The sequence below is a fragment of the Theropithecus gelada genome, chromosome 10, assembly GCF_003255815.1.
Source record: "Theropithecus gelada isolate Dixy chromosome 10, Tgel_1.0, whole genome shotgun sequence".
Classification (NCBI taxonomy): domain Eukaryota; kingdom Metazoa; phylum Chordata; class Mammalia; order Primates; family Cercopithecidae; genus Theropithecus; species Theropithecus gelada.
This window is the reverse complement of record NC_037678.1, coordinates 21,412,668-21,432,273: the sequence shown is the minus strand read 5'-3', so window position 1 is coordinate 21,432,273 and position 19,606 is coordinate 21,412,668. Positions and strand designations below refer to the sequence as shown.

At 42.9% G+C, this 19,606-nt stretch overlaps 1 protein-coding gene across 3 annotated transcripts in view; it reads left to right on the top strand.

Annotated features, from left to right (window-relative positions):
* The window catches only part of KREMEN1 (kringle containing transmembrane protein 1), an 81,590-nt gene that overhangs the window by 37,986 nt on the left and 23,998 nt on the right, over positions 1-19,606 (top strand). For all 3 annotated transcript variants that reach the window (XM_025400434.1, XM_025400436.1, XM_025400435.1), the window contains exons 4-5: positions 12,451-12,575; positions 16,345-16,498. In XM_025400434.1, coding sequence (XP_025256219.1) covers positions 12,451-12,575; positions 16,345-16,498 — 279 coding nt within the window. The remainder of the gene's footprint in view (positions 1-12,450; positions 12,576-16,344; positions 16,499-19,606) is intronic.

Here is a 19,606-nt window from a genome sequence, read left to right as displayed (position 1 = left end):
CCAATGTCATTTACAGGATGGATCAAAGGAAGAAAGTTTGGGGAAGAGAGGATGGATGTAGATTTCTAAACTCAGGGGATAAGGGCCTGGGCTATGATGGCAGCAGTGAGACAAGACAGGAAGGATTAAGTCCAAGAGGCACTTAGGAAGAAGACAGAGCTTGTTGACAAGTGGAATATGCAAGGGATAAAAGAGCAGGAAGAGGTTCCTTGCCTGGGATATTTGTGGTGTCCCTGAAAAAAAAAGTCCAAGTCAACAAACGAGCTTTTCTTCCCAGGGACACAGCAGTTATCATTCCTCTTGAACTTGGACTGACCTTTTACCAAGTAATGTGTACTAGTTGTTTATTGCTGTGTAATGAGCCATCCCCAGCCCTAGTGACTTAAGCACCAACAGTTTATCATTTCTCCCAGTTCTCTGGGTCGACTTGAGTTTCAGCTGAGTGGTTCTTCTGCTACTGTCACCTGGACTCAGTGAGGTGCCTGCATGCAACTGGGAGCTCTGCTGGCATTCAAGGTGGCTTCAGACCTCTATCCAGTGACTTCTCTCAACAGCACGGTATTCAGACTTCTTATACGGTGGCCGGCTTCCAAGACAGAAGCAGCAGAAGCTGCCATTCCTCTTAAGGCATGAACTCAGAAGTCTACCACATTCTATGGATCAAAGCAAGTTGCAAGGCCCGATTTAAGAAGTGGGGAAATCTATTAAAGTGGGAGCAACCAGATGTACAGGGAGGGGAGAAATTACTAGAGCCTCTTTTGACTCTTTATCACATTAACTCACCAGAAACTAAGTTTCAGAGAAGGAACTCCCACCGGCAGGGAACTACTGCTGTGACAGATCCTGGCCTTACAGGATCAGGATCTTTAGGAACTCTTACTACCTCCCCCAAGGACAGAATTTCACAGAGGAAGAAAAAGCTGTGCTTATTTATTTATTTGGGGGTGTTGCTGTAAGACTCAGGGGCACAAGTAAGACTGTTTGAAGGATCAGAGTGACTGAAAAGGAAGTTTATGTTTAGAAATAAAGTTATAGTGGTAGGGGCCATATTGTGAGGAGTAGGACCAAGATGGCAGCTGTCAGATTTCGAACGGAGTTGCAGATGAATGGCGCGGGGTGCAATGAGCTATGGTCACAGGTCTGAGGGTGTGGATGAATCCACACTTAACCTGTTGATGCTCTGAAAGAAGTAGGATACCAGCTGCCACCTCAGATGTACATAGTTTTTCTTTCCATGGAGGGGAGAAATCAGCTACTGAGGCACCAGTGTGGGGTCCTTGAGGCAGAAGATGGTATTGACACAGGGTTAAATGACATTTAAAATCAGCAGAGAAGCACTTTGGGAGGCTGAGGCAGGAGGATCACTTGAGGCCACAAGTTTGAGACCAGTCTGGGCAACATAGTGAGACCCCATCTCTACAAGATACACAAATAATTATCCAGCCATGGTAGTACACACTGGTAGTCCCAGCTACTCGGGAGGCTGAGATGGGAAGATCACTTGAGCTCAGGAGTTCAAGGCTGCAGTGAGTATGATTGCATCACTGTGCTTCCGCCTGGGCAACAGAGTGAGACCCTGTCTCTATTTAAAAAAAAAAATATCAGCAGAGGAGTTACATCATTTCTGAAAAGGCAGATTTTACTTAGAAAAAAAAAGGAGTTCTGCAGAGCCTTGGAAAGAGTTTTTTTTTGTTTTTGTTTTTTGTTTTGTTGAGACGGAGTCTCACTCTGTCGCCCAGGCTGGAGTGCAGTGGCACAATCTTGGCTCACTGCAAGCTCCACCTCCCAGGTTCACGCCATTCTCCTGCCTCAGCCACCTGAGTAGCTGGGACTACAGGCGCCTGCCACCTCACCCAGCTATTTTTTTGTACTTTTAGTAGAAACAGGGTTTCACCGTGTTAGCTAGGATGGTCTCGATCTCCTGACCACTCGTGATCCACCTGCCTCAGCCTCCCAAAGTGCTGGAATTACAGGCGTGAGCCACCGCGCCCGGCCTTGGAAAGAGTTTTTTAAAGACATAGGACAAGAACGTAGCATCTGGTTTCTTTTTTTTTTTTTGAGACGAAGTCTTGCTCTGTCGACCGGGCTGGAGTGCAGTGGCCGGATCTCAGCTCACTGCAAGCTCCGCCTCCCAGGTTTACGCCATTCTCCTGCCTCAGCCTCCCGAGTAGCTGGGACTACAGGCGCCCGCCACCAAGCCAGGCTAGTTTTTTGTATTTTTTAGTAGAGACGGGGTTTCACCGTGTTAGCCAGGATGGTCTTGATCTCCTGACCTCGTGATCCGCCCGTCTCGGCCTCCCAAAGTGCTGGGATTACAGGCTTGAGCCACCACGCCCGGCCAGCATCTGGTTTCTTAAAGCAAATATCCCAGATCTGGTCAGAGCAGTGGAATAGAAAACATAATAATAGTCAGGGCTGCTTCTTGGTGAATTACCAGCTGAAGATTTGGATTCAAACAGCCTTTGCTGTGATGGGTATGCCTTCTGTCTTTGATAGGAATGATTTGGCTACCAGGACTAGAACTCACTCAAGCTAACTTGAGCAAAAGAAATCTATTCGAAGACCATTGGGATGTATCACAGAACCCAACCCTTGTGTCCCAAGAAATTATAAAGAAAGCAGGCACTTTCACTGTCTCTCTCAGTGGCCACTTCATCTCCCATGTCTGCCTCTCAGCTTGTTATCCATCCTTTTTCCTCTTCGTGGACCAGCAGAATTGGCTCACTCATCCACTCACATGGCCCAAACTTGAGTTTGGTTGCCTCAACTCCTACTTGACAGATCCCTACAATTTCAGTGCCTGCATTCACTGAGCGGATCCCAATTCCAGCTTCCTAAGAAAGAGAATCTGGTGGCCCCAGAGTGAGGCAGCTGTGGCCAGAGGATGGAGCCCTTTGTCTTGTCCCCAACCAGCAGCAGTTATGGGAGCAGAGACTCTGAGAAGGTGCTGTGGGTAATAGGTGGTTCTCAAAGAATGGCTGTCAGCCATGGAGGCCCCCATGGAGGGGTATGTAGCACCTTCACAATGAAGCCACAGTTATATTCAAATGTAACAATGTTTAGTGGGCCTGTCTGATTGCTTCCCAGTTGTTTCTTATGATAGTAAAAGAACTATAGTTCCTGGGTTAATGCGAATGGAGGACCATCTCTCTTTAACTCCTCTAAATTTTTTATCTTCAACATCTGAATGTTTGTAATTAATTTTCACGAGTTTTGAAACCTCAGCTATGATAAACAAGGGGTCCATTTGTATGTGAAGATCATTTTTTTAAAATTGAAAGTGATGAAGCCTCTTTGGTAAGAGGAAAAATGCATGACCAAGCCACAAGGACTTCAAAGTAAGCTTGAAATGAAAAAGGAATTTGAAGACAAATATCCTTTTTCAAATTGGCTTTTCCTCCCTGCTTCTGGGAAGCACTAAGGGTGGAACACGATCTAGAAATCCACTCAGTTGAGTAGTAATGCTTTTGAAGCAACATGACGTGTCTTCTCTGACTAGACTTCGAGCCACACTTTCCAGGACAAGTCAGAGGGCAGTGGCCCCCTCAGAGGCTGACTGGGACCGCAGAGGCTTCCCTCATGAGGCACAGAGTGTTGAGGGACTAATGTGTTTGAGAATTCAGTCTTGAATCTCAGGGAGTCATTTTCACTTACTTACCCAGACTGGTCCTATAAGAAAAGGGGTCAGAGACATGGAAAAAAACAAAAAAAAAACACCCATGGAATGGGAGTCTGCAACCCTGGAGCTTACCCCGACTCTCCAGTTCTGCCTTGTGTGTCCCCTTTCAAGTCCTTTAACCTTGCTAGACTGGTTTTCTTCTTTGTGCTATAGGAATATCATCTGTCCTGCCTCCCTGATGAAAGGGCTAGGGCTTCCTGTGAGCTGACTTACGTGAAAATGCACTGTATGCTATACAGATGTAAGAGATTAATATTTTAATATCCGGAATCAAACCGTTTTCTGAGGTGGCTGCCTTTGATTTTTGTCTTTTAAATCAGCCTATTTTATTTTTCTATGACTCAGCAAGTTGTTCTTGTTTGTGTGGTGAATGATGAAAGTCTTATTGTATATAATGATAATAAACACTATTTATTCAGCACATTCTATTCTGCTAGGCCTTGTGGTATTTACTTTATTTACATTATCTCATTTTATTTCTCACAAGAACACTTTGAGGTCCGTATTGATTCTCATTCCGCTGTTGATGAACTAAGCTGAGAAAGGCTGTGATGGAGAGGCCAGAATTTACCCTAGGGTTTGTCTCACTGTAAAAGACCACCTGCTCCTGGACACATGGTGGTGGCACGAGTGCCCTTCAGAACATTGCCAAGTCCTAGGAAGGGAGCAAGCAAAACCCACTCCTGAGCCACAATGTGGATGGCAGAAAGTGAGGGGCATAATGGCCCTCCCTCTTTTAGACGCTGCATCTTCTATTTTTCATACAGTTCTTATAAGCTCCACAGTTTTGTTCTAAGCCTAAGAAGCAGCAAATTAAGAAGAGGTTAAGCAAAGACTGCAGGCATTGACAGTAATAAGTGGATGCCCTCAAAGACCCCTTTTAGTTCTAATGTTCTGAGGTTGCAGCAGCCTTGACAGCAACTGTTTTAGATTGAATGTTTGTCTCCCCCTCCACCCCCACCATTCTTATGTTGAAGCCCTGACCCTGCAATGTGATGATATTTGGAGATGTGGTCCTTGGGGAGGTAATTAGGTTTAGATGAGGTCATGAGAGTGGGACTCCCATGATGGGAGTAGTGTCCTTATAAGGAGAGGAAGAGGGCTGGGTGCAGTGGCTCACGCCTGTAATCCCAGTTCTTTGGGAGGCCAAGTCAGGTGGATCACCTGAGGTAAGGAGTTCGAGACCAGCCTGGCCAACATGGTGTACCCCATCTCTACTAAAAATACAAAAAATTAGCTGGGCATGGTGGCAGATACCTGTAATCCCAGCTACTTGGAAGACTGAGGCCAGAGAATCACTTCAACCCAGGGGGTGGAGGTTGCAGTGAGCCAAGATTGCGCCATTGCACTCCAGCCTGGGCAACAAGAGCAAAACTCCATGTCAAAAGAAAAAAGGAAAGGAAAGGAAGAGAAACCGGAGCTCCATCTCCCTCTGCCATGTGAGGACACGGCAAGAAGGCTTTGGTCTGAAAGCCAGGAAGAGGGCCCTCATCAGGAACTGAAACTGCCAGTACCTTGACCTTAGACTTCTCAACCTCCAGAACCATGTCCATTGTTTAAGCCACCAGCCTATGGCATTTTGTTTAGCAGCCTGCGTTGACTGAGACAGCAACCAAGAGACAAATTAACTATTAAAGTCAGACACTAGAACATAAAAAAGCACACCAGTCTGGGGCCGTTTTGAAGTATATTTGATGACCTCAAGTTACCAAGAAAAATTTAAAGTAGACTAAACTTGTTACATTTGTTTAAGAAAGATCTAATACATGTTAGAAAGGTTTCATCCAAAATGATTAAGATAAAATGTTAAATTTTAAAGTTAAGCTTTCTGGAAAACTCAATTATCCAGAATGATGTTCCTGCATAGCCAAAGAAGACAGTGAGGAGAAAGGAGTCAAAACCAACTGTTCTCAGCTTTAAGTGGATGGTGTCACGCAGGTTGAGTCTGCTTTCCACTTTCACTGTACCTTGTTCATTCACTCTGCCCTTTATCCACTCTAATGGCATTCGCAGCAACCTGGATGGGATTGGAGACTATTATTCCAAGTGCGAAGTAACTCAGGAATAGAAAACCAAACACTGTATGTTCTCACTCATAAGTGTGAGCTAAGCTATGGATATGCAAAGGTGTAAGAATGACACAATGGACTTTGAGGACTCAGGGGGAAAAGGTGGGAATGGGGTGAGGAAAAAAGACTACAAATTGGGTGCAATGGATACTGCTCAAGTGATGGGTGCACCAAAATCTCACAAATCACCACTGAAGAACTTACTCATGTAACCAAACACCACCTGTTCCCCAATAATTTATGGAAAAAAAAAAAAAGAAGTACTGTTATCCACTCATTCCATGATTTCAGTGGGTGACACAGGAAGTGCTTGTTCATTCAGCATATAGTCCTAGATCACCTGCTTTGTGACTGGGACCACTCCAGGCCCTGGGAATACTGGGGTGTGTGGAAGATACAGTCCTGCCCTTAAGTTGTTCATAGTTAATTAGGTAGAGAGACAAGAAAACAGATGTTCAGAATGAAACTCAGCATAGACTGCTGTAGAACTACACAGCAGGGACACGTAACCCTCTTTCTTGTGGGGGATAGGGTGGGGAGGATGGGAGGGCCATGGGGCTTCCCAGGGGAAATGATGTTCAGGCTGAAATCTTAAGAAGGGAAGAATATTCTAAGCACAGGGAATAGCATGGCAAAAACCCAGAGGCCAGAGAGCAAAGTCTAGTTGGGAAACTTGCAAATACACTACAATTTGGCCTCTGTATAGAATGTGAGCTGAAGGGTACAGAGGTCATGGTGGTGGGAGAGGGGAATGGGGAGCAGCACAGAGGGGAAGGGGGAGCAGCACAGGAGCTGCAGCAGTGTACCATGTGAGAAAGTTTGGACTTTATCCTGGGGGGCAACCAGAGAGCTTTGAGGGTTTGGGGAAGGGCTCCACTTACCTCACCAGCTGCTGCTGCTTTTCTCTTTCTCTGCCACCAGTCACGCTCACTTCTTGTAGTTCCTGCCAAGGCCACAATCTTTCTTGCTTCAGGCCTTTGCACTTCTGTCTGGAATGTACTACAAAGATTATTCTGTTGCAGTTTGCTAACTAGATTAGAGTAGGGTAAGCCTAGAAATGGAGATAGAATAAGAGTCTGATGCAGTGGTCTAAGTGAAAGGAGATGGTGATCCAAACTGGGGAAGTGGGAGCATGAGCAGAGAGGCAAGGGCAGATGTATGTGATATTGTAGGCGGTAGAATTGACAGTGTCACAATTGACAAGTGATTGCCTTTGGGGGCAAGTTTGATACCTTAGGCCACTGATGTTCAAATGGGTTAGAAGGGAAGCAGGCTGTGGTCTGATTCCCAGTGATCTACCTCGTGGTGTGTTTCAAGACCTCACTGTCCTATTGAAACATGAACCACCTGGATTTGTTCAACAAATTAATAAAGCTTAGAGGTTCCAGCTGCGTTAATGCAAGCCATGACCTTGTTTATGTCTAACCTTAACATTTATGATTATATGCCTTAGGCTCTCTGTAAACTAATACATAATAACATGCTTACTTGTAAGCATAATGGAATAAATGAGACAAAAATCAGAGTAAATGACCAAGATGATCATCATCAAGTAGCTCTTATTAAGAACCATTAAATGCCTGGCTCAGGTTTCCACGCGCAAGGTCCCTTTAACAAACTCGGTTTATATCATATGCTCTTGACTAGAGAAGCTTGACTCACTGCAGTTGTTTAAACCCTAAAACCCAGACATTTCCAAGCTAGGGCCCCCCGCCCCCACCACTGGACTCCTACTGCATAGAGCTTTTCTGTTTACATTTGCTACTATAGAGATTTAGTTTGTTTCCGAAGGATGCATTTTAACTTTTGTGTGGTGAGCCACATTTGTTATATTTGAACCATGTGTGACGCAAGGGAGAAAGGTAACCACTTGGCTTAGAGGGGGAAGGGTGAGTCTTTGGGTTAAGAGAGGTACTTCCTGACAACTTAAAATGAGCTGGTTAGATGGTGAAATACATTAAAATATATGTGTGTCTGTGTGTACATGCACACATATGCATGAATATATTTTTATATGCCCAACAGACTAATGTGGATATAAAGCTTATTAAACTGGACCATACTGTTTTCCAGTCTGAAACATAAAGGAAAAAAATGCTATCTAAGTGTCTATATGGCTGTCACTTTGGAATTGTATAATACATAACTCTCAGCTGACCTAGAAGTGCTTCTGAGACCAGGCCTCATTTGTGTTTTGTTGTATCTTCAGTTGTATAAACCATGGGGAACAAATGGAGAAAGGGAAAGGACTTCAGCTGATAGCGGAGTGATTCATAAATCAGTCTCATAGATGGAAAACTAAGGTCCACAGAGATTCATTGTCCATGACCCATGATGAATTAATTTTTTTATTCAATAAAGCTATATTTAGTATTATAAGTATTATAGTATTATAAGGTATATTAATTATCTATTACTGCATAACAAATTACCTTAAAACTTGGTGGCTTAAACAACACACATTCATTATCTCATGCATTCTGTGGGTCAGGAAATCCAGGGTATGACTTAGCAAGACCCTGCTTCAAGGTCTCTCACAAAGCTGCAATCCAGGTGTCTTCCAGAGCTGGAGTCTCATCTGAAGGCTCAACTGAGGAAAGATCCACTTTCAACCTCACACAGTTGTTGGTAGGATTTAGTTATTTGCAGACCATTGGGTGAAATTCTTTTTCTTGCTGGATGTTGGCTGAAGTCCACCCTCAGTTCCTTACCACACAGCCTCTGACATGGCATATTGCTTCATAGAAATATACAAAGCGAGAAAACAATAGAGAGTCTGCAAGCAAGATGAAGTCATAATCTTTTGTAACCTAATCCCAGAAGTGTCATCCCCATCAACTTTGCCACATTCTACTTGTCAAAAGCATGTCAGCAGTCCAGCTCACACTCAGCGGGAGGAGATTCTCCAAGGACATGAATACCAGGAAGTGGGGATCTGTCTTAGGCAGTTTGGGCTGCTGTAACAAAATACCATAGAGTGGGTGACTTCAACTACAGACACTGATTTCTCACAGTTCAAGGGGCTAGGAAGTCCAAGGTCAAAGTGCTGGCGACTCAGTGCCTGGTGAGGCCTCTCTTCCTAGTTTGCTGAGGGGGCTCTGGTCTCTTCCTCATATAAGGGCAGTGATTCCATCATGGGGACTCAGCCGTCATAACCTCATCTAAACCTAATTACCTCCCAAAGGCTTCACCTCCAAATACCTTCATATTGGGAACTCAGGCTTCAATATATTAATTTTAGGGAGTAATAGGGGGAAAAAAACTTTTCCCATACATTCATAAACTTCTTTTCTGACACCAGATGTATGGATTTGACTCAAACCAGCCAATTCTCCAAGTTTCCAGACACCACCTGGGGGTCCTACAATTAAGTTACGGCACTACCTAACTCAGTCCCACAAGATTGCCCCCCACTTCAGATGCCAATTGCAAGGAGTGGGTCCCAACTTGGCTACAAATTGGGGGTTCCCACAACCCTCTCCTTTGGTTTGATAATTTGCTGTAACAGCTCCCAGAACTCAGGGAAACACTTACACTTACCAGTTTATTATAAAGGACATAGGTGTGGCTAAGCATGGTGGCTTACACCTGTAATCCCAGCACTTTGGGAGGCTGAGGCAGGAGGATCGCTTGAGCCTAGGAGTTCAAGACCAGCCTGAGCAACATAGTGAGACCCCATCTCAATTCAATAATTAAAAAAATAAAACTAAAAGGCTATAGGTGAACTGCAGATGAAGAGATACATAGGGTGAGGTCAGGAAGGATCCTGTACACAGGAGCTTCTGTTCTTGTGGAGTTTGCCATACCTGGCACAGATATGTATTCACCAACCCAGAAGCTCTCCAAATGGCATCTTTTAGGAATTTTAATGATGGCTTCATTACATAGGCATGATTGATTATTAACTCAATGTCTAGGCTCTCTCTCCTCCGGATGTGGGGCTGTGGGACTGAAAGTTCCAAGCTTCTAATCGTGGCTTGGTCGTTCTTGTGACCAACCCCCATCCTGAAGCTATCCAGGAACCTACCAAGAGTTGTCTCATTAGAACAAAAGATGCTCTGGTCACCCAGAAAATTCCCAGAGAATTGCTCTGTGCCGGGGCAGAGACCAAGTGTCACAGGGGTATGCAAACATTGAGTGCATAGCAGAATCATTGAGGTCCATCTTTGTAAGCTGTCTACAAGAGTTGGTACATATATCTAGCTTTCTTGTTCTCAGCTACAGCTTTTTCTACTAGACCAAACCATCTGATGTGTGGCTATGAAACACTAATATGCTCAGTGTGGTGGGCTGAAGAATGGCACTCCAAAGATATTCATGATCTAATCCCTAGAATCTGTCAGTACATTACCTTAGATGGCATAGGAAATTTTGCAGATATGATGAAAGATTTTGTAATAGATTATCCAGGTGGGACCAATGTAATCACAGGGTCCTTAGGCAGGAGGATCTGAGTCAGAAAAGATGATGTGACAATGTAAACAGAGGGAGGAAGGAGAGGTGATGAAGGAAACAGAGGGAGGAAGGAGAGGTGCTGACGGAAACAGGGAGGAAGGAGAGGTGATGATGGAAACAGGGAGAAAGGAGAGGTGATGAAGGCAACAGAGGGAAGAGGGAGAGGTGATGAAGGAAATAGGGGAGGAAGGAAGAAGAGGTAATGAAGGAAACAGAGGGAGGAGGGAGAGGTGATGAAGGAAACAGAGGGAGGAGGGAGAGGTGATGAAGGAAATAGAGGGAGAAAGGAGAGGTGATGAAGGAAATAGAGGGAGAAAGGAGAGGTGATGAAGGAAACAGGGAGGAAGGAGAGGTGATGATGGAAACAGAGGAAAGAAGGAGAGGTGATGATGGAAATGGAGGAAGGAGAAGTGCTGATGGAAACAGGGAGATAGGAGAGGTGATGGAAACAGAGGGAGGAGGGAGAGGTGATGATGGAAACTGAGGAGGGAGAGGTGAAGAAGGAAACAGAAGGAGGAAGGAGAGGTGATGAAGGAAGGAGAGGTGATGAAGGAAACAGAGGGAGGAAGGAGAGGTGATGGAGGAAATAGAGGGAGGAGGGAGAGGTGATAAAGGAAATAGAGGGGGGAAGGAGAAGTGATGAAGGAAACAGGGAGGAGGGAGAGGTGATGGAAACAGAAGGAGGAAGGAGAGGTGATGAAGGAAACAGGGAAGAAGGAGAGGTGATGATGGAAACAGAGGAAGGAGAGGTGCTGATGGAAACAGGGAGGAAGGAGAGGTGATGAAGGAAACAGAGGGAAGAAGGAGAGGTGATGATGGAAACAGAGGAAGGGGAGGTGCTGATGGAAACAGGGAGGAAGGAGAGGTGATGATGGAAACAGGGAGGAAGGAGAGGTAATGAAGGAAACAGGGAGGAGGGACAGGTGACGATGGAAACAGGGAGGAAGGAGAGGTGATGAAGGGGGATGAAGGAAACGAGGGAGGAAGGATAGGTGCTGACGGAAACAGAGGGAGGAGGGAGAGGTGATGAAGGAAACAGGGAGGAGGGACAGGTGATGATGGAAACAGAGGGAGGAGGAAGAGGTGATGGAAACGAAGGAGAGGTGATGAAGAACACAGAGGGAGGAGGGAGAGGTGATGATGGGAACAGAGGGAAGAAGGAGAGGTGCTGACGGAAACGGAGGAAGGGGAGGTGCTAACAGAAACAGAGGGAGGAGGGAGAGGTGCTGATAGAAACAGAGGATGGAATGGTGTGGCTGCAAACCAGGGCATATGGGCAGCTGCTAGGAGGTTGAAAAGGCAAGGAATGGATTCTCCCCTTGAGCCTCTAGGAGGAACTTGGCTCTGCTAACACCTTGAGTTTAGATCCATAAGCCCCACTTAGTATTCCTGACCTCCAGAACTAAAAGATAATAAATTTATGTTATTTTAAGCCACTAGGTTTGTGGTAATTTGTCCCAGCAGCAATAAGAAACTAATATAGCCGGGTGCGGTGGCTCACGCCTATAATCCTGGCACTTTGGGAGGCCAAGGCAGGTGGATCACGAGGTCAGGAGATCGAGACCACCCTGGCTAACACGGTGAAACCCCGTCTCTACTAAAAAATACAAAAAATTAGCTGGGTGAGGTGGCAGGCGCCTGTAGTCCCAGCTACTTAGGAGGCTGAGACAGAAGAATGGCTTGAACCCAGGAGGCGGAGCTTGCAGTGAGCCGAGATCACGCCACTGCACTCCAGCCTGGGTGACAAAGTGAGACTCCGTCTCAAAAAAAAAAAAAAAAAGAAACTAATATATTCACCAAAAGTCCTTGAGGAATCCCATTTGTAGAATTTTTGAAGGAATTAGGAGCTTACATAGAAGGTATAGGATAGTGGGCTTCTGAGGGCTTTTCCTGCCCTCTGGTAACTCTGAAACATAATTTACATTATTGGAGTCTTTCTGTTTTTAGGAAATTGTTCCTAGTTTTCTTCAATACTAAATCCTATCAATATGAAACAGTTTTTTTAAAAAATATATTTGGTTAGTTAAAGGTAGACCTAGGTCTCACATACTCTTCAAAATAAAACAAAAACATGATATTTAGCAGATGACACTAAAGCTTCCATTTTCAAAGCTGGTTGCTTGTTTATTTGTACCTCAGGAGTGGAAATACTGGCTGAGATGAAAGTACCTGGCACAAATCGCTTTTCCTCCTTGGTGTTTCACAGCCAGATGTTGTGAAATTCTTTTGTTTTTCTTTTTTCTCTAGTGCCTGGAAACCTTGGCTGCTACAAGGATCATGGAAACCCACCTCCTCTAACTGGCACCAGTAAAACGTCCAACAAACTCACCATACAAACTTGCATCAGTTTTTGTCGGAGTCAGAGGTTCAAGGTGATGACTCTGTGGCTATGTAACTATAGAAAAATGTAAAGATGTAAATGCATTTTGCTCAGATAACTTAAAAATAAGTGCTAAGTAAAATAAGCCAGACACAAAAGGCCACCTATTATATGATTCCACTTATATGAATCATCTAGAATAGGCAAATCCATAGAGATAGAAAGTAGGTTAGTGGTTGCCAGAGGGTGGGAGGCGGGAGGAGTTGGTACTAACTGCTAATCAACACAGAGTTTCTTTTCTGGGTTATGAATGTTCTGGAATTAGATGGCAGTGACTGCACAACAGAGTGACTATATCAATCACCACTGAAACATACACTGAAACAGTGAATGTTATGTTATGTGAATTACATTTCAGTTTTTAAAAAACCTAAAATAACTAAACTTCTAGAAAAATAAATAGAAAATCCTAAAATATTGGGTTAGACAAGGATTTCTAAATTGGACACAAAAACTAATCATTTAAAAAAGTATGGTAAATTGAAGTTATCAGTATTAAAATATTATCTTCAAAAAATAGAGTTAAGAATATGAAAGGCAGGCCACAGACTAGGAGAAAGTAGTTGTTAAATATATATCTGATAAAGGACTTGTATATATATATATAAAGAACTCTTATAGCTCAATAAGATGACAACTTGATTTTGAAAATTAGCAAAAAATTTGAAGAGACATTTTATCCCCCCAAAATACATAAATGACCAATAAACATATGAAAAGATGCTCAGCATCACCAGTTGTCAGGGAAATACAAATTAAAACCACAGTGAGATACCACTGCACACAACTTCAGGATGTCTGAAGTTAATACTGAACATACTAAGAATTGATAAGGATGTGGAGCAACTGAAACTCTCATAGACTGCTAGCAAGAATGTAAAATGCTACAGCTTCTTTGAAGAAAGATCTTAAATTTTCTTTCAAAGTTAAATATGCACACCTTAAAACTCAGCAATATCACACCTGGATAGTTACCCAAGATAAATGAAAACCTGTGTTCACACAAAGACTTATACATGAATGTTTATAGCAGCATTATTCATAATAGCTCCAAACTGTAAATAGTCTAAATGTCCATTAACTGATGAATGGAGAAACAAAGCACAGTATATCCATACATACTGTGGAATACCACTCAGCAATAAAAAGAAGAGACATATTAAGACATACTGGCCAGGTGCAGGGGCTCATGGCTGTAATCTCAGCACTTTGGGAAGCCGAGGTGGGTGGATCACGAGGTCAGGAGTTCAAGACCAACCTGACCAACATGGTGAAACCCTGTCTCTACTAAAAATACAAAAATTAGCCGGGCATGGTAGTGCATGCCTATAATTCCAGCTACTCAGGAGGCTGAGGCAGGAGAATCACTTGAACACAGGAGGCGGAGGTTGCTGTAGTGAGCCGAGATCACGCCACTGCACTCCAGCCTGGGCAACAGAGTGAGACTCTGTCTCAAAAAAATAAATAAATAAATAAGAGACATACTGTTATACACAACATGGATGAATTTCCTAAACAGTAGGCTAGTTGAAAGAACTTAAACACAAGACTACATACTGAACTCAAAATGGATCCCAAATCTAACAGTAAAATGTAAAACTATAAAACTTCTAGAAGAAGATATAAGAGAAAATCTTCATGACTTGAGTTTAGGCAAAAAGTTCTTACATGAGACCCAAAAGCATGACCCATGATGAGAAGAAATTGGTACATTTTATTTTGGACTTCATAACAATTTAAAGATCTTGCTCTGTGAAAGATATTTTTAGGAGGATGAAAAGACAAGCTATATCCTGGGAGAAAATATTTGCAAATCACATATGTGACAAAGGACTTGTATCCATAATGTGTAAAATTTTAAAAAAAGCCAAACAACTCAACAGTTAAAAAAACCAAACAAAGCAATTTAAAAATGGGCAAAAGACCTGAACAGAAGATATACAGATGGCAAATAAGCACATGAAAAGAAGCCAAAGAAGATATACAGATGACAAATAAGCACCTGAAAAGATAGTCATCTGGGCATGGTGACTCAAGCCTGTAATCCCAACGCTTTGGGAGGCCAAGGCAGGAGTATCACTTGAGGTCAGGAGTTTGAGACCAGCCTGGCCAACATGGCAAAACCCTGTCTCTACTAAAAGTACAAAAATTAGCTGGGCGTGGTAGCACACCTGTAGTTCCAGTTACTTGGGAAGCTGAGACAGGACAATTGCTTGCACCTGGAATGCGGAGGTTGCAGTGAGCCAACATCATACCACTGTACTCCAGCCTGGGTGACAGAGTGAGACTCCATCTCAAAAACAATAGAAAACAAACAAAGATAAAGAAGACGATATAGTCGACATCATTAGCCATTAAGGTAATGCCAATTAAAACTATAATGAGATACTACTACATACCTATTAAAATGGCTAAAATAAAATATACTGAAAATAACAAGTGCTGACAAGGATACAGAGCAACTAGGACTTTCATATATTGTTGGTGCAGATCTAAAATGGTACAATCATTCTGGAAAAGTTTGGCACTTTTTAATAAAGTTAAATATACATCTACCATATGACCTAGTAATTCTATTCCTAGTTACTACCCTAGAGAAATGAAAACTTATATTCACATAAAAACCAGTACACAAATGCTTATAGCAGTTCTAGTCATAATTATGAATAACTAGAAACAGCCCAACAGATAAACAAGCTGTGATACATCCATACAATGAACTCTGCTCAGCAATAAGGAGTAAACTATTGATACAAACACCAATTTGGATGGATCTCAAAGCCATTATGCTGACTGAAAGAAGCCAGTCTCAAAAAGATTACATACTGTATGATTCTATTTATGTGACATTTTTGAAAAGACAAAACTATAGTAATGGAAAATGGGTCAGTGGTTGCCAGGGATTCTGGGGTAGGGCACCTATAAAGCAATAGTGCGAAGAAAATTACTGGGGTAATGCAGCTGTTCTGAATCCTGATTGTACTGGTGGTTGCACAAATCTTTTTTTTTTTTCTTCTTTAAGACAGCCTCATTGTGTTGCCCAGGCTGCAGTGCAGTGATGCAGTCTCGGCTCACTGCAACATCCACCTCCTGGGTTCAAGCAAATCTCCTGCCTCAGCCTCCCAAGCAGTTGGGATTATAGGCACCCGCCACCACGCCTGGCTAATTTTTGTGTTTTTAGTAGAGGTGGGGTTTCACTTTGTTGGCCAGACTGGCCTCTAACTCCTGACCTCAAGTGATCCACCTGCCTCAGTCTCTGAAAGTGTTGGGATTACAAGAGTGAGCCACTGTGCCTGGCTGTGGTTGCACAAATCTATACAAGTGTTAAAATTTACAGAACTATATGCCAAAATACTATATAGTAATGTAAAAACAAAGTTGTAAAATGGGGCCTATAATGTGTTTGCTTTGAGGGTTAGCTATAAAGCACTCACTACTTGGCACACAGTAAACAGTCAATAAAGTGTTTAGCTGTTACTCATGTTTGAAGTTTATGAGATTTTCTCCACCTTAAAACTTACTTAAGTGCAGCAGAAACACAAACATTAAAAAGTGATGCTCACCGACAGGGAAACACATTGGTGGCTGCGTACCTATTGGTCAGCTTGAAATTAAGTGTTTCGAGAGTGGAAGAAGGGGGAGGTCCCAGAGGAAGGGACCCTGGGAAGATGAGCCTGATTGCTTGCTGGAAGCCCAGGCTCCTTCAGGCCATCTGACATCCCTGATGATGCTTACCGTGTGCTGCTTCTCTGTTGTGGCAGTTTGCTGGGATGGAGTCAGGCTATGCTTGCTTCTGTGGAAACAATCCTGATTACTGGAAGTACGGCGAGGCAGCCAGTACCGAATGCAACAGCGTCTGCTTCGGGGATCACACCCAACCCTGTGGTGGCGATGGCAGGATCATCCTCTTTGATAGTGAGTATGCCCTGTGCCCATCACTGCCCAAGCCACAGGAACCCTTAGACCAGAGCAACAAGCCTGCCCACCCTTCCTCCCTTCTATATATTCATTCATTCACTTGGCAATAGGTAATACTTGTGACTAGACCCTGGGAATACAGCACAGTGCATGAAGACTCAGCCCCTGCCTTCTGGAAGGGAGAACAGACACTTAACAAGGGATTAGCTACAGTCATGCCAAATGGTTTGACGCAACGTGGTCTATTGTGTGATGCTTAGACAACCTAGAAATGATAACCTTTCCAATTTTACATAGACACTAATATAACAATCCAGTATCAGCTTTATTATCCTCTTGCTTTAATATAATTTCCAAACCCTTTTGACTTTTTTTTTTTTTTTTTTTTTTTGCATTTGGGATTTATATATTATTGTGATACACCTGAGAAGAGAGCGTAGTTCTAAGTTGTTTTTTCAGGCCTAGCATTGGGTTTGCCCTGACCCCCACCTCCTCTCTAAACTGCCGCATTTGTGAGATGCTGGCCAGGAGCAGAGTGTGTTCAGAATGGGAGTGGATCCAAGGCCTTGACCTCACCAACATCATGTCCTAACCACTGAGCCAACTGATTCCTCATCGTAATCCACCAGCATCCTCTCAGTAGCAGTGAGACTTTATGAGAGTTACAGCAACAGTGCAGCACCAGATTTCAAGATAATGGAGACAGACAAAAAAAAAAAAAAAGGCTCAAGATTACCAAGAAATATTGCAGTGTCTGTGGTGTCTTTGGCCTTTAGGCTAGAGGAAGTGCACTCCTGGCATCTCAACCAGGCAGCATGGCTAGTTTTGAGCAAAAATGACATATGGTTTATTAGTTTCCTAGGACTGCCATAACAAATTATCATCAAGTGGGTGGCTTAAAACAAAGCAAAACAAAATTCATTCTCTGACAGTTCCAGAGGCTAGAAGTCCAAAATCGAGGTGTCAGCAGGGCTGTGCTCTTTCCAAAGTCTCCAGGGAAGCCCTCCTCACTTCTGGTGGTTGTGGGCAGTCCTTGGCATTTGTTGGCTGCACCACTCCAGTCTCTGCCTTTTCTTTCACATAGCCTTCTTCCCTCTATGTGTGTCTGTGTGTCCATGTCTCTGTGTGTCTCCTTAAAAGGAACCAATCATTGAATTTATGGCCCACCTTAATCTAATATAGCCTCATCTTAACTCAGTTACATAACATTCACAGGTACCAGGTGTTAGGACTTGAGCATATCTTTCTAGGGGACACAATTCAGCCACTATATATGGTGACTATAAAACCCAGCCAAGGTTTATAACTGAGCCTTTTCATGTTATAGCTTAGACACTGTCTGAAGTGTGTTTGTATTTGGGGTGGGAAGACAGGATTAGTGAACAGAACTTGCAGTCAATTGGTTTTTTTAGCTAAGTGTGCTCATTGGAGACTGCCAGTTGATTCCTATACATTCTGTTATGTCCGGACCAATGCTTAGTTTGATACCTTTGTTTTGGCTAAAGACTGAACTTTGGCTAATGATTAAGGAATCTTGCTAATGCTTAGTTGGCAAATAACTATGCACTACACATCTATTTAACCTTTTATTCTAGAGTTCAGTATTATAAGATTCTCTGCTTTAACACTCTAACTCAGGAGAGTAAGTTTTCTGAACTTGCAAAATGCCTGGTATACTCTTAAGTGAAAAAACAAAGGAAATAAATGTTTCTTGAGTACCTAGTATGCATGAAGGCTTTATCTAAATTATCACATTAGGTCCTCTTGGCACCCTTCTGAAGTAGGGGTTATTGTGATTACTCTCATTTCACAGAAGAGAGCCATATGACATGGACAGGATAAATAACTTGCTGGGATCCACACTGCCAGGAAGCCACTAGAGAGGTGCTAGAAAGGAAAGAGGAGTAGTGTGAGGGTTTACTACCTGTTTTTTGACTTTAAATAGAATGTAATGTCAATTTAAAAATGGAAAATGAGTGTTTGCAGATATATGGAGAAACTGGAACCCTCATACATTGCTGGTGGGAATGTAAAATGGTGCAGCTGCTTTGGAAAACAGTCTGGCCAGCCTGGCCAACATGGTGAAACCCCGTCGCTACTAAAAATACAAAAATTAGCTGGTTGTGGTGGCACGTGCCTGTAATCCCAGCTACATGGGAGGCTGAGGCATGAGAATTGCTTGAACCCAGGAGGTGGAGGTTGCAGTGAGCTGAGATCACGCCACTGCACTTCAGCCTGGCGACAGAGTGAGACTCCGTCTTAAAAGAAAAAAAAAAGTAAACAGTCTGCCATTTCCTCAAAACATGAAACAGAGATAACTGTATGACCCAGCAGTTCCACTCTTAGGTATATACCTGAGAGAACTGAAAACACGTTTCCACAAAAAACGTACATACCAATGTTCCTAGCAACATTATTCATAAGAGCCAAAAAGTGGCAGCAAACCAAATGTCCATCAGCTGATGAATGGATAAACCAAGTGGATATCCATATGATGGAATATTATTCAACCATTAAAAATAAATAAAGTACTGAGGCATCCTACAACATGGATGAACCTTGAAACCATTATCCTAAATGAAAGAACCAGACGCAAAGGGCTATATATTTTATGATCTCATTTATATGAAATGTCCAGAATAGGCAAATCCACACAAACAAAAGCCAGATTCCTGGTTGCCAAGGCCTGGGGGAAAGGGAAGAATATGGAGTGACTGCTTAATAGGTACGGATTTTCTTTTTAGAGTGATAAAATGTTCTGGAATTAGATAGGGATGATGATTGTATAACATTGTGGATGTACTAAATACCACTGATTCATATATAGATAGTCCTCAACTTAGGAGAGTCAACTTATGATTTTTCAACTTTACAGTAGGTTTATTAGAGTGTTAAATGCATTTTTGACTTTGATATTTTCAATTACAATGGATTTATGAGGACATAGCCCCATTATAAGTCAAGGAACATCTGTACTTTAAAATGGTTAAAATGGTGGATTTTAGATCAAGAAAAAATAGAATATAGTTTTTATAAGACAATCTTTCATTTAGCACATTTTTATTGGGCATCTGCTGTGGGGTAGATAAAAGTATGTTTTCTTTA